This window comes from Pelodiscus sinensis, chromosome Z (genome assembly GCF_052426305.1).
Source record: "Pelodiscus sinensis isolate ZL-2025 chromosome Z, ASM5242630v1, whole genome shotgun sequence".
Taxonomy (NCBI): domain Eukaryota; kingdom Metazoa; phylum Chordata; order Testudines; family Trionychidae; genus Pelodiscus; species Pelodiscus sinensis.
In genome coordinates, this window is record NC_143085.1 from 23,255,098 (window position 1) to 23,271,082 (window position 15,985).

Genomic DNA, 15,985 nt, shown 5'->3' on the forward strand with positions numbered 1-15,985 from the left:
AAGGGTATGTCTACACAGCAGGGCTAAACTTGAAATAAGCTATGCAACTTGAGCTAATTGCTTAGCTTAAGTTAAAATAGCTTATTTCAATTTTTGGTGCTATCTACACAGCAGTTATTTTGAGATACAGCACTCTTCCCCCAACTTGACTTACTCCTCATACAATGAGAGTTATAGGAGTTGGAGTAAGCAGTCCTCTAGCTCAACATTATTTCGACATTATATTGAAATAACTGCTTGTGTGTAAACACAGGTGTCATTCCAAAATAACGCTTCTGGGTAGACAAATCCATAGTGATTAGTTCATGGTTTAATTGTGTGATAGTAATGGAGGCTGTAATATGAAGGCCATAGCTATGAATCTTTGATGGGAGATAGAGAGAGGCTACTTGCTTTAGTGCGTAGGTTCCAGGCTGTGTGTATTTGGAAAATGCATATTAACAGTATTCTATTGAGTTTTATAACCACTTGGATCCATCAGCTGGATCAGTAAGTCAGCAGAACAAAATAGTTACAGCCACTGAGGTCTTTTTCTTAAAAAATAATCTCTGTTGTAAGAGAAAAAGTAAGTGAGCAAAAGCAAAAAAAGCATGCACAGAAAAGTCCCCTTCCAATCTAGTCCTTTAATTCCTATCTGAGGAAGCAGACTTTCCCAGTCAGCTTCTTAACATGCTTTTTACAGAGCCTTTCTGCCAGAGAAAGAGGAAGTCTGAGCTGCAGTTAACCCCTGGTTTACCAGGGACCTCTCAGTGTCTTGCAACCTCTTACAATGACATACAGGATTTCATATTATTTAATGTACTTCTTCAGCCCAAGATGACCAAAGGAGAGAGTCATCTAGAAGTCAGCTTGTTTGGTCCTGTGTGAGAGTTTTTAACATGATATTTGGTTGTTCTTTCTCACCAGGTGAACTTCTAGATGGACAAAGAGGATTGGTCCCTTCCAACTTTGTGGATTTTGTTCAAGATAACGAGTCCCGTTTGTCAAGCATCTTAGGCAGCGAACAGGATCAGAATTTTATCAACCATTCAGATCATGCTTTGGAAGGAGATAGTCTACTGGAGATCAATCCACCAAGTCACGTAGAGTCTAGTGTAATCAACAATGGCACAGGGACTTTTGATGTGAACATTGATGAAATTGGAGAAGACATTGTGCCTTATCCTAGAAAAATAACCCTTATTAAACAACTAGCCAAAAGTGTTATTGTGGGCTGGGAGCCACCAGTTGTGCCACCTGGATGGGGAATGATTAACAGCTACAATGTCCTGGTTGACAAAGAAATACGCATGAATGTGTCCTTGGGAAGCAGAACTAAAGCACTTATAGAAAAACTTAACATTGCTACTTGCACATACCGAATATCGATTCAGAGCATTACGAGCAGAGGTACCTCAGATGAGCTACTGTGCACTTTGTTAGTTGGGAAGGATGTTATCGTGGCACCTTCACATCTTAAGGTGGACAACATAACCCAGATTTCCGCTGAGCTGTCCTGGCTTCCTACCAATAGCAATTACAGTCATGTGATCTTTCTGAATGAAGAAGAGTTCGATATTGTCAAGGCTGCTAGCTATAAGTACCAGTTTTTAAATTTGAAGCCCAATATGGCCTACAAGGTGAAGGTCATGGCAAAGCCCCATCAGATGCCCTGGCAGCTTCCTCTGGAGCAACGGGAAAAAAAAGAAGCATTTGTGGAATTTTCTACATTGCCAGCAGGTTTGATTTTTTTCCCCTGACCTTTAACTTTGCAATTGCTTTAGTAATGCCAGGTGCACCAAGACTAGTCAACATAAAACTTCTCCAGTTTCTAAGTTCTGAATCAGCGTCCTTCACAGAAAAAGTAATGGAAAACATTTCTTCCCAGTGTTGTGTAATTACTGGTATTGACAGTGATCCTCTATTTGGAGCTGCCCATTTAGGTTCAGTTACAGCAACAAGGCCTTTGTTGCTAGAACGCTGTGTGTACCATCACTCATTTCAGTCTCAACCCACTCAAAAGTCAGGAGGTTTTTGTTATTAAAGCTCTAAAGCTGGGCTGACTCCATTGAATATAATGGGTTTTAGCTGATCTTTAATTTTAGAAAATGAAAATCAGACATTTATTAAGTAAACATATTTCATACATCTTAAGTGACATACAAGAGCTGAGATGGTTGCAACATAGCTCTTGAACCATTACATCTCACAAAGTGATAATCACCTTTTAAATGAAATTTCTGTTATGGATTATATATACTTTGCTGCCAACAGTGGTATAGTAGTGTAAATGGACTATGCCAGGTTGCATAATCCTGCAGTTATTTGTGCTAGGTCTTCTGTGAGGGATTGGAGAGAAGTAAATAATAGCTGATAATGAAGAGATCATAATTTTTTTTAAATGGACAATAACATTTGAACTGTTTCCTGCACCTACTGCTCTGTTGTAGATTGATACAGAGCTGTAAGTAATTGAATAATACTTGTGATATTAGAATTACAGGAGTCTTTTCCATCAACATTTTCCTAACCCCAAGGCCTGATTCTGCAAAGCTAACATGAAGTAACAGTTGTTTAAATTAGAGGTCCCATATATACTGTTTCATTTTATAGAAGCATAGAAATTAGAGATGGAAATATCCATGTAGATCATCTATAGTTCATCCCTGTCCAGCTACTACAGCCCTGTCCCCGCCTCTGTCTGGAAAGTGGAGTGTTTCAAGAAGACTCTCTTGCTAGATCATAAATTAGAGACAGCAGATCTTATTAACATCACTGAACCTGTAAGTTTCATGTTCTCTTATGCTGCATGTTCAGAGCCTTTCAGAACAATTTCCCTAGGTTTCTAACTGATTTACCCATAGAAGTGAGAATAGCTACTGACTTTCATGCCATTTTCTTTATTTACCATTAATAATATCTCTGTAGTGCTTTTCAGCGGTAAGCACTTTACAAAGATGGGTCAGTAGCTTTATCCCCATTATATTGTTGGGAAAATTGAAGCACAGAAATGCTAAGTGACTGTTCTCCAAGATGATGCAGCTAATCACCAGAAGCACAGGGAGCAGAACTCAGCTCTAGTCACTCCTGTCTCGGGACCTATCCACAGATACAACTTCAGTTTTTAAAGATAATAAATCTGATCCACTTTAAAAAGCCAGGTATAGTTTTTTTTTAATTTCGTGTTGTGTTTGATTACTATTTGATTGACATTCTCAAACTTGCCCCTGCAATTGAAGCAGACCAAGCTATGTTTCAGAAATGAAGCTGAAATTGTGTAACATAAAATGGCTTGTAAGGATGCTCACAGCATTTGTGAGATGTGGCATGATCTGGAGATTATTGTGAACAATATCTGAAGAATTCATACACCTTCCCAGAACCACGATTAAACAGGAAGCAACAATCTCCCTGCACTGCAATTATTTTCCTTCATTCATCTGTCTACTAGAAGGGCCCATGTATAAGGAGACAGTGCCTCATCTGCTCAGACTTTCAGAAGACTGATGGTTTTAAATGCAGGCCAGAGGAGAGATGGACTACAGGTAATTCCTGGTGAGTGAAATTTCAATCCAATAGCATGTGTTGTTCTATGGCTTGATTGGCTGCCTGTTGTGATATAATTTCAGCAAAGTAACTGGAGTTTATTCTGTCTCACCCCCTCATTCAGATGGCTAATGTCTGAGGAGACATGCAGGATAATAGTGGTGTCCGGTACGGAGCTAGATGGGTTGTGACTCAGCTGATTTGAAAGTGTGTTGGTTTCTAACTCTGCAAAACATGGCCTCAGCCTACGCATTAATTGTGTTGTCAGAAATGCAGCTAAACAATCATTTTGGTAGCCCGTAAAGAGTAAAATAAAGGTAGCTGGGACTCTTTGGTCACTCTTCTAAAACAAACACTAGGCTTGAATCAAACCAGCCCTCTTGTAGGGGTTGCATTAGATGCACCCTTATCCCCACTGGGACAGCTAGACCAGAATGTGGATTCATTGCTGGGGGAGGGCAGGTGGCAGTGCTGTCTTTGCCTTCTGCTGGGGTGCTGACAGGTGTGCATTCATGTGTAGGCTCCACAGCACCTCTTTTTTTAATTGTGTGGCCCACAACCTAGAAGCGGGGGGACACTAACAGGAGGTGCAGGAGGGGACTAGGGTCTGCTCTTCACCTCTTTTCCTCCATGACTGCTGGGGACCCTCTGCTGCTGGCCTGGAAAACTAGCCAGCTGCAGCCCCATGTAATTTATCCCCATGGGAGTGAGTGGCTCTTCAAGGACCCTGGATGTGAGCTGTCAGCTCCCCTTGTGGAGTCACTTTCTACCCCACATTGGCTTATTATGCAACTCCCATGGGAAAAGATGCAGCAAAATATTATGCTTTCTGGCTGACTATAACAGCATACTATGGACCATATCATGGCATCATATTGGCAAGGGATTTCTGCCTCTAAGTATCATCAAATATAAATTCCATTGACATTACTGTTAATAGCACAGCCATACATTCCCAAAGGGACAATACGTCACAAATCCTATTAGTGCAGACATTATTTTAAGTTCAACTCTGAATTGTTTTGCTTTGTTAGTTCAAGACAGTCTCATAGCATTATCTGTGTGCTGCTTAATAGTACAGGTCCAAATCCTGGAAACTTTCCTACCATTACTAAGGATAGGAATTTGTCTAAGAGCTGATCTATATTGAAAACTGACATTGGTGTAGATATGCCTCTCATTGGTTGTGAAGTCCATCCCCCTAAAAGACATAGCTGGTTTAGACAGCACTGGGTCAAAAGAAGAATTCTTTCATTGACCTAACAACTGATGGAGGGAGGTGGATTAACTGGCTAGTCTTGTGGGCCTGGCAGTGACCCAGGTGGCCTAATCCAGTCTCCTGGGTCCAGCAAGGGCCCTGGCAGCCCAGGCCAGTTCTCCCTTCTCAGGCATGGCAGCTGGGCCTTCCTCCTTGGGAGGTCAGATGGAATGTCTGGCTGGCTTAACTGCTGGGCTCCAATTGAGCTCTGAGCTTCTCCTTTTATACTTCTAGCCCCACCTTTCAGTTTCTGGTGGGTGAGGCTGAGTTGCTCTGGCACTGCCTACCAAGGGATCTTAGGGATTGTTTCCCCTTCTGGGTCAACAGGAGGCCAACTTGACTCAATACAGGGATATTATGCATGGAAGAGTCTCAGAGACAATTTCTCAGTCCCAAATGCTACAAAAACCTAGCCAAATAAGTGTGTTATGATGGTGCCTGTGAGTATGGCATTTTCAACAACACAGGAGAGTAAATTGCAGCAAGGGGAAGGAACTTGGCATGACACTTAGGGCTGTGTGGAATATTTGCAACAAAGTGAAACCTGTCAGAATGGAAGGTTTGTGCATTTCATCTAATTGTCCAATTTTGCTTTAAAAAGCTGCCAACATCTCTGAAATTATATGCACTTTAGTTCACGGGGGCTGATCCTGCCTAGCATCACTTAAAGTCAATTAATGGGATTAGGATCAGGTCTAGGATTAGTGACTAGGGGGCCTCATCACAATTCACCTACCTTTCTGCACCTAAGAGACATCTCTCGTGAAAAGCCTCACCAGATATTCACTATGCTAAGTGCTGATAACCTGCTCTAAGCCACTGTGGCTTTTAGTCTCCCCCCCTACTAATTACATCATATATAGTGATTTCAGGCAGCTACTATGCAGGAGCTAACTAGCAGCAAAAACCTCACGCTTTACAATCAGGTGTCCCAGGGTCAGTCACACCAGATGACCCAACCAGGGGCATTGTTGCAAATCTTTGTCAATTTCTGAAGTAAAATTTCCCACAATGATCAACTAACAATTTGGTTCTTAAATTTCAGCATTATAAACATTGAAACAGAGGAAGAGATGTCTATGAAATAAAGGGTGGAAAGTTAAAATTACAGCATGTTCCCTATTATTTTTCTTGCAGGAGTTACCAGCAGTAAGCCACCATGTTTCCCTGCACCTAAAACCCAGGTAAAAGCATGAGGAGAACAGAGATGGAAAAAAGAAAGTCAGATCTCTCACAGTTCTTACTGTCTTCTATGTACTGATTTACTCTGTGACCCAGGACTGTTCCCAACCTAACCATAGCCTTATGATTTACAATGTTAAGGAAGCTATTTCAAAGATTATTTTAAAAGATGCTGAGAAAGGAATAAACGTGGTTTGTCTGAAGGGCATGTTGTTGTTGTGTTGTTTTGAAGAAAAATACATATGGGTGAGTGGGAGTCACCGGATCTAGTGGTTGCCTTAGTGAATGTCAGTTTGAGTAGACCAGGCAAAGTGAAGCATGGTATACATGGCCACAGGCAACTAACTGTTAACACTCGTGCTGGCATTTTTCAAAGGACTTCAAAAGTGCTCACCAGTGAACAGAGGGGGTTACTTTCTTTGAAGTTTGGAAAGCCTTTGAAGTACTGTCCTGTCTCAATCATGGGAGGAACAACTTGTCCTAAAAAGGAAAAAGAATGTGTATGTGAATTCTTAGCAAGATGAACAAGGTGACCAGTCACCTTCTAGAGCAAGAGAGGGCAAGAGCCTTATAAATACCAGACATCAAAAAAGTGATCTGCTTTTGAAAGAGAGCGTACAGACTGATTGGATGCTCTCTCGCATATGTGGAAGCAGGACTAAGGGAAAGGGGATTTGGGTGGCCATTTCAGGGTTTGTCAGTAGCAGAGCAAGAGTCTGGTTCACTCTGACTCCTGCTAACGCAAGAGCTAGAAGAGACGCTGTGTTCGCCTCTCTGTCTCTCTCACATTGATAAGAGTAGAATGCTTACCTCAGTGAGAACCTTGAGATAAGAAGTGTCCGATGGGAACTGAGTGGGCAGGGAAGTAATTGTTTAATGTTATATGTAATAGAAAGGTATATATATATTGGCTTTTAATTGTTTTGTATTTGAAGAACCGTTTTTGCTGTCTTCCCTTGCAATATTGCTCGAATAAACTGCCTCTGGCAACTTGTTGCTTAAACATAATGCAGAGTGACGGCTCGTTATCTTCCACACATAAAAGGCCACCCAGAACCACTTCAGCCAGGGCTTTAGGTCACTCGTGGCTTCCAAGTGCTGATGCGGGAACCTTGCAGAGACATGCACTCAAAGGGACCCCTCTGGACAGCAGTTTCTCTGATTCTGATGCATGCTTGCCTGCATTTTTGAGGGACAGAAAAGCTCTTACAGTGCCTGCTGTGGTTGCCTTGCTTTTTTGGATGCCACAACTTTTCTCTTGGTGCCATAGAGCCGGAGCTGCCCCTGGGCATGTGATAGCCCCACACAGCCATGCTGCAGTTTTTTGCAGCACTTTGTGCCAGCTGCCTTCCTGTTCCTAACTGAGCTGAACCCCCAGCTTATTCTTGGGACCCTCTCTCTGGGTGCAGCTGCTCCACTCTGACAATATACCCCCCAGTGGAGAGGCGTTTCTGGAGGCTCGACACCAGTTCGGACTGGTGGAACCAGTTGGTCATAGAGTGGTGGGATGACCAACAATGACTCCAACACTTCTGCATGCAGAAGGCCATCTTTTTGGAGCTATGTGCCTGGATTGCCCCCACCCTCTGGAGATGCAACACACACCTGCAGCCTGCCATCTCCCTGGAGAAGCGAGTGCCATCCAGAAGCACACCACCCCAAACAGCTACCGGTTGCTGGGCAACCAGTTTGGCATGGGGAAATCAACTGTCGAGGCCCTCCTCATGCAAGTAAGGCACTCTCGGGCTGCAGTCCTTGCACGGGCGGGGGAAGGCGGGGAGAGAGTGTCCTGGGAAAGGGGGACCCTTGGGAAAGGAGGGGTTGGGAGGTGTGGGAGATGGAGTGGAGGGGAAGCCCCATCCCTGGGAGGTTCTGCAGTCCCACCCTCACACAGCCCTGGTGCGGGGGGGGGGGGAGGAGCTTCATGGGGGTGGCTCCTGGAGAGTTTGGGGGGGAGAGAATGGGAGGGGATCAGGTACTGCCCAAGGGCTCAGGCACTCCCTCTCTTATTCTCTGTTTTGTGTGCTTGTTTGTCTCCTTCTGCAGGTTGTGAGGGCCATCAATTCCATCCTGTTGCGCACAGTCATCCGTCTGGGAGATCTGGACCCAATCGTGGCTGGATTTGCTGCCCTGAGGTTCTCAAACTGTGCTGGAACCATAGATGGAACCCATATTCCAAACTGTGCACCAGAGCATCAGGCAGCCCAATACATAAATCGCAAGGGCTACTTTTCTATGGTGCTGCAGGCCCTGGTTGACCACTGTGGACGTTCATGGATGCTTTTGTCAGGTGGTCGGGCAGGGCACACGATGCCCATGTGTTTCAGAACTCTAGCCTGTACAGAAAGCTGGAGGCAGGTACATTCTTTCCCCACCGTGAATTTTCAGTTGGGGATGTACAGATGCCATTGTGCATCATGAGAGACGTGGCTTATCCCTGATGCTATGGCTTATGAAACCTTATACTGGACATCTGGACCCCAGTAGGGAGCAATTTAATGGCTGCCTGAACAGGACCAGAATCCAGGTTGAGTGGGCCTTTGGCCGCCTCAAGGCACGGTTCAGGTGCCTGCTGACCTACCTTGACGTGGGGGAGCACAATATCCATGAAGTGATCACCGCATGTTGTGTCCTGCACAACACTGTGGAGAGGAAGGAGGAGGCCTTCCTCCTAGAGTGGGAGGCAGATGCCAGCCCCAGGGGCTCCCCAACATCATTTCTCTCATGATGGTACACTTGCTATCAAGTCGCTACATGAGCTGGTCCCAGGCACAGTTCCGCCACTCAGCATCCTTGCGTATCTTCTGCGCCACGGTCTGCTGCATGTCGCACAGGATGCTGACATGCTGGTGCATGAGGTCTTCCTGGACCATGGCTCCTTAGGACCCCTCAGTCCCAACTGGTCTGGCTGTAGAGAACAGAAAGAGGGCAAGGCAGTCAGTCATCTATACAGACACTGTCCCTGAGGCCATGCCCTCTTCTGTGAGCAGCAACCAACAGTCCTTAGGCCAGAGGAGGCGGATGTCCCGGGAGCAAGGCCTTGCAGCAGGCACTGCCTCGCAGGGGCCTCGAGGTGCCCAGAGAACCATGCTGCCCACTTCCCTCCCCACCCCCCAGCCCACAGACAAGCAGGCAAAGGAAGGATCCAGCCACAGTGGGATCTGTGGGCAGCAGAGGAGCTGGGAACAGCCTGGCCCTCCTTGCTATCTGCACATACACCTGCGGCTCAGAGAGCTGCCTGTGGGAGTGGGTGGTGCCTTGCCCGTGCAGGCATACCCGCGTGCTGTGTGCATCACTTCTCGAGGTGTGTGGGGTCATGCCTCTGCCCTTGTGGCTAGCCTGCTTCCAGCAATGGCAGGTGCTGGGAGGGCCCAAATGGAGCTGGACATACGTGTCTTCCTCTGAGCATGGCAGCAGAATCCCACCCATGTTCAGTAGCTGCCTGCTGAGTCCACGCTGCACATACTAACAATGGACTGTAGCACAATATCCAGCGTGAGCAGCCCTAGTGATGCTTGCACCCCACCCCTTCTGTGCCCACCTCCCTCATCCTGTGTGTGTGACAGAGCACTCACTTGAAGATCCCTCCCCAGCATCAGATGAGGCCTGCAAGATATCCTGGCTGATAAGCACTGGCTCCCGGGACAGGATGATGGTGTCTATTTCCTCTCCCTCCTCCCTTGCCGTGACCGTGACGAAAGAGGTCTCGAGGCTGGAGTCCACCACAAAGGGTGGGGAGATGGATTCCCCACTCCCCAGAATCTGGTGGAGCTCCTAGTAATGGGGGCAGGTGTGGGGTCCTGCCCCTCAGTACGAATTGCACTCTCTGGCCCTGATGTATCCCTGGCAGAGCGCCTTTACCTTACTCTGGACCTATTCCAAGGTCCATGGTGGGTGTCCACACTACACCAGTAACTCGGCCATGCACTCAGATATATCAGCATTCCACCACTTGGAGTGGAGATTCTCTCTTCACAACTCGAAAAGGGACAGGATCTCCTCTCTAGACCTGGACAGTGCCCACCTCATGGTCCCTCTGGGTGAGTCCTGGGACCCCTGGGCCTGCTCTCTGCATGGGTCAGGAAGGTATCTGGGGGCTTGAGGCTGGACCTTGCAGGGAGCAGGCCCAGGGGTCCAAGGACCCTCCCAGAGGGACCATGAGGTAGGCAGGCAGAACCACGTGGTCTGTGCTGCTCTCAGTCTGGCTTCCTGCCACAAAGCTTGTCCAGAGTGACTTAAGAGCTGGCAGGAGACAGGAACTATAGCGTTATGATTAGTATGGATGGAGTGTCCACCAGGGCATCTGTGTTATTTCCTGGAGGCCTCTTCTTCCGAAGAAAACCCTCCTCTCTGTCCACACACACTTTTTTCTGAAAGAGCTCTTTTGGAGAAAGGCTTTTATATCAGCGAAAGAGGATTACCAATGCCTGAAAAACTCCTCTGTTCTTTCAATTTACTTTAAAAAAATGTGATTACAGTGTGGATGTAACTCAGGTTTTGTTGGAAAAATGGCTGTTTTTCCAACAAAACTCTGTAGTGAAAACATACCCTTAGTAGCTAAAGAAAGGTGCTAGTTAATTAATAGGGAAGGAGAAACTTCTGAATGAGATTAGAGGGAGAGAGAGAGAGACAATGCCAAGGAAGTGTCCATGATAGAGATCCAGAGATGGAGGCTGTGTCTACATTGGTGCGATCTTGTGCAAAAGCAACCACTTTTGTGCAAAAACTTGCTGCCTGCCTGTCTACACTGGCCACGAGTTCTTGCACAAGTACACTGATGTTCTAATGTATTAAATCAGTGCTTCTTGCGCAAGAACTCTGATGCTCCCACTCAGAAATAAGCTCTCTTGTGCAACTGTTCTTGCGCAAGAGGCCAGTGTAGACAGGCAACATGAATTTCTTGTGCAAGAAAGCCCTATGATTAAAAGGGCCATCAGAGCTTTCTTGCACAAGAGATTGTCTACACTGGCATGGATGCTCTTGCACAAAAGCACATCTCTTGTGCAAATGCACATGCCAGTGTAGATGCTCTCATCTGAAAGAGTTTTGCACAAGAACTCTTCCGCAAAAGAGTTCTTGCGCAAGATCATGCCAGTGTAGACATAGCTGGACAGTGGAGATGTGGAAAGATGTCTGTGTGAAAAGAGTTTAAAAGGATTGGGACCATTTAATTTAGAGCAGAGACAGTTAAGAGGTGATATGCAGGCTTGCTGGGAGGGGTAGAGGAGGGTAACAGGAGGTAGCAATTGCCCTGGGGTCAGGTGATTCAAAGGAGCTCAGGGCTTCCAGCTGCTGCTACTACGGTGGCAGCCAGAGCCATGGGCCCTTTAAATCACTGCCAGAGCACCACGCTTGTACTCCACACAGCTCTGAGGGCTGGAGAGAGGGAGCTGCACACTGCAGTTTAATCTGTGGAGAGTTTTACACATTGTGGTGGTGACTAGCAGTCTCATTTTCATGGACTGGGCACACCTATTTCATACAAACTTCGTCTGGAGTTATAAGTGCTCCTCTTGAAAGAAGAACCCGGAGCAGTCAATGCTGTGGCTTTTCTGTTAGGGCCTGTGGGATTATTAAAATACTTGGCTGAGGTGATTGTCTCATTATAAATTAACCACATGTTCCTCAGCCTTTGACAAACACGGCAATTATGATTCTATTTGCAGTTGAAGACGAAGCCCTACAAAGTAGACAGTTAAGACTCAGGTTTCGTGATTGCCTGCTGCCGGCATGGAAAGTGTCTTTGTTATTAATAGTACAAGTCTCAACAAGTTCTTTGAGTTGTGATGGACTGACATGAAAACTGGACATTTTTTTGCCTTTCTGGCTGAGTCATAAGGAATTGATACACATTGAAAGGTCTGAAATAGCCAGAGCCTCTTTCAGCTTAAAAATTCCTATCCATCTCTTCTTTCCCTAGACGTGGTTTCCCACAAACTGGAAGGTTATCTTGTACTTGGACTTTGCTCACAGAAGCACTACAAACAATCCCAGATGTAGTCAGAGAAACACTAGGCTGACTGAAAACACAGCTTAGATTACACCATATTTATTTTTACATGAGGAGGGTGAAGTAAGGGGCTGTTTAGTTCTCTGTAACCTTACCTAAATAAAGCCCCCTTCTGCCTATAATGACCTGAACAGTAACAAAATGGCTTTGGTGTGCACGGATGCTGTCTAATGGATAAAATTTGGTAACATTGACCTTATTGCCTTCTAGCAGTTTCTGAAGACCCATGTTTTATCATTTTTCTTTTCTCTAAAAATGAATGTACACAATAACAATATGTGTTGGTTCTTGTGTTATCCTGAATCAATTAATTGAAATTGAGTGCCTTAAGTTCTATGGCAAAACAATAAAAAATAAAAAAAAATCGGCAACTGCTCAGCTGCACCAGCAGTTCCAGAGAGATAGGAGTGGCCAAGGTGACTCCTGCTTTGAAAGCTTTTTAACATGATAAACTCACTGGGATCTGTCAGGTGAATTAAAATAACAGGCTATATGAAATAAACATGAATTAATAATCTCCAAGATAGTTTACTTTCAGTTTCCAACCAACATAAGACAATTTACAGGCAGTTCAATAATGTGTTTTAATTAGGGACATACTGAACATGCTAGCAGATTAATGTATTTTAAATGCCTTGAAAGGGTGAGGTTTGGTTTAATTTTTTTCCAGTGCAGAGCGGAGGCCTTCAGCCTAATTCTTATTTATACAAGGCCCCCTTCACGCTGCACTAGTGGAGTAAATGAAAGTTATGCTGATTTTTATGGCCTCTTTGCAAAGCGTGCAAAAGAGTATGGCACTTCTGACTGTCTCACACAAGTTTAAGGCTAGGAAGATGCAGAGCTATTTTATCAGGGAGGTGAGAAGCATTTGGACAGGCACCACGTCTCTGTGGAAGTAGATTCAGGGGTGAATCTTTCGCCTACTTTTTGAGGTGTAGCAACAGCTTCATTCCGCATGGAGGGACCATGCTCTAAATCAGAAAGCCCCTTCTGGGCCCGGGGAGTGTTAACATTTCTCTTGCACTCAAGAAAAGCAAACAGCAAGCTTCAGCTGGCCTCTTTCATCCTCTATCCCCTATCTATACATAGCCCCTCACAAGGGGTAGCTAAAGTCCATCTCCTGCCATGGTCAATTCCATGCTTTTTAAAGCCATAGCACCATCTCTTTGGATTTGACCGGCATTCTGAATGTCTCTTGACTCGTGTTGTCTTTTGGACTTCTGCATTCCTTGGTACTACTACTCTCTCTACCAATGAAACCAGAATTGTGTCCAATATGGCAGGTAATACTAAAAATTCTCTGCATAATAAAATGACTATAAGTAGAACACATATTTTTAAGATGGAGCTGTATTCTGTAGTGTATTTCTCAAGGGATTTCTGCAGGTAATAGATCCCTGCATTGTGTTTTTCCTCAGCAAGAAATAATTTGATACAGTGCTTGGTACATTCTGAGTTTCATGTAAAAGCTGGCTTGAAATGTTTTCTTGTCTTCCTCCTTCATAGCCCTCCCACTCTACCCACTTAGTAGAAAAGAAATCAATAATATTTATAGAATCATACACCTGGAAGAGACCTCAGAAGGTCATCAAGTCCAGCCCCCTGCCACAGCAGGACCAATCCCAACTAAATCAACCCAACCAGGGCTTTGTCAAGCTGAGACTTAAAAACCTCTAGGGATGGAGACTCCACCACCTCCCTAGGTAACCCATTTGCAGTAAGATAGTGTCTAATATGGGCACTATCCCAGCCCTTCCTTACAGCAGCCTTCCACATGTCTCTGAGGCAGAACAAAGAGCATGCTGTAATGTACAGTAGAGCCTCAGAGTTACTAACACCACAGTTACAAACTGACCAGTTGACTGCACACCTCATTTGGAACTGGAAGTATGCAATCAGGCATCAGCAGAGACAAAAAAAAGCAACTATCATATAATACTGTTTAAACATATACTGCTAAAAAGGGGGGCAGCATTTTTGTTCTACATAGTAAAGTTTCAAAGCTTTATGAAGCCAGTTGTAAACTTTTGAAAGTACAACCAGAGACTACGTCTACACTGGCAGCTTCTTGCACAAGAACTCTTTTGAGGAAGAGTTCTTGTGCAAAAACTCTGCCAGAAGAGAGCGTCTACACTGGCATGTGCTTTTGTGCAAGAGATGTGCTTTTGCGCAAGAGCATCCATGCCAGTGTAGACGCTCTCTTGTGCAAGAAAGCTCTGATGGCCCTTTTAACCATAGGGCTTTCTTGCGCAAGAAATTCATCTTGCCTGTCTACACTGGCCTCTTGCGCAAGAACAGTTGTGCAAGAGGGCTTATTCCTGAGAGGGAGCATCAGAGTTCTTGCACAAGAAGCCCTGATTTTATACATTAGAACGTCAGTTTACTTGTGCAAGAACACACGGCCAGTTTAGACAGGCAGCAAGTTTTTGCGCAAGAGCGGCCGCTTTGGCGCAAGATCGCGCCAGTGTAGACACAGCCATGTTTTGTTCAGCGTTCTGAACACTTCAGAATTATAAATAACCCCCATTCCTGAGGTGTTTGTAACTCTGAGATTTTGATGTACCATAAACATTAGTGCAAATCACCTGGGTGAGTTTCTGTTGGTAATTAAACTAACACCAATTTCCTGCTGATCTTGCAAAGGGCTAGGAGGGGTGGGATGAGGGAACAGCTGTGCATTAGCTTCATTGGTTGATACCATGACTGAAATGGGCCTGTTTCATTGTCATTTTGTTGTGCTTAGTGAATACTTTAGAAAATTCTAGTCTGCAAAGAGCCTGGTTCATTCTCAACCACAAACTCCTCCTCCTATGTGTCTTCTACTGGCGATGTTTTGAAATTTCAAAATCAGCTCCCAAAAATGTTATATACTGATCTGTCTCAGAGGCATGGCCCAAAGTAGTCTGTATCATTTGTAAAAGGTTTCCATACTAATTTGACAATTCTCCTCCCATCTTTTATATTTACATCTCTCCACACTCAGAACAATTGAAGCGTTTATACAAGAGCTAGCTAGGGGGAGAGAAAGGTACAGGATAAGAAACAAAGGGATCAGAATATGGTAGTTAGGTCACTAAACTGAGAGGCAGCACCCGAAGTTCAATTAGTGGATCCATGACTGATCTACTTTAGGATCATGGGTAAGTCGGGTCACATCTTGGTGGTTCAGTTTTCCCTTCTGTAAAACAGGGCTAGTGATAGGTAGCTCTCCTTTGTCAAAGTGCTTTGAGATCCAGGGATTAAAAGGTGATGGATTTGATCCTAACAATTATCAAAAGAAGCAAGGAATGCATCTCTGGGTAATGAACTCAGTACGAAGTTTGGAACTGAATCTGACAGTTCCCACAGTTCAGGGTGTGAAGACAGTTAGCCCTGTTAGATATTTATAAAATAGTATCTGTCCCATATGCAGACAGACTGATGAAAAGACCACAGTCCTAAAGAATCGTAGCAGATCTTGCAGTATTCAGTCTAGTTTAAAGCACGAAACCGAAAAGAATTAATAGTAAACAAGACTTCTGTTCTTCTAGGTCCTCCAGCTCCACCTCAAGATATTACCATAGATGCTGGGTCCACACCAGCTACTATACAGGTGTCCTGGAAACCACCCACTCTTACATCCACAGGGACCTCTAATGGAGCAAATGTTACTGGCTATGGTGTTTATGCAAAGGGTCAAATAGTAAGTAAGCTTTCTTTTGCTTGTTGCATCGATCACAGCTACAGATGTGCAGTTAGATTAACAGGTAAAGGCAGCAAGTCAAGGTTTGCTGAGTTGATCTGCGTTTCACTGCAGCTATTTTGTTACTTCATTGTTTGCCCAGTTTGTAAGTGGGCTATGGAGTCCCTCTAGTTTATGTAAACTCATCAAGAAGTAGTAACTGTTCAGGCAAGCTTAGCTAAAGTGTTACAGCTGATTGGTGCAAATTATCATTATTATTATATTGCAGCCTTTTTTACCATGAGCAACACTTTGCAAAAACATATGAATCCTTTTAAAGTGGCAATGG

At 44.7% G+C, this 15,985-nt stretch overlaps 1 protein-coding gene across 8 annotated transcripts in view; it reads left to right on the forward strand.

Annotated features, from left to right (window-relative positions):
• Positions 1-15,985, forward strand: part of RIMBP2 (RIMS binding protein 2) — a 494,858-nt gene that overhangs the window by 423,378 nt on the left and 55,495 nt on the right. For all 8 annotated transcript variants that reach the window (XM_089775164.1, XM_089775165.1, XM_089775167.1 and 5 more), the window contains 2 exons: positions 907-1,719; positions 15,506-15,657. In XM_089775164.1, coding sequence (XP_089631290.1) covers positions 907-1,719; positions 15,506-15,657 — 965 coding nt within the window. The remainder of the gene's footprint in view (positions 1-906; positions 1,720-15,505; positions 15,658-15,985) is intronic.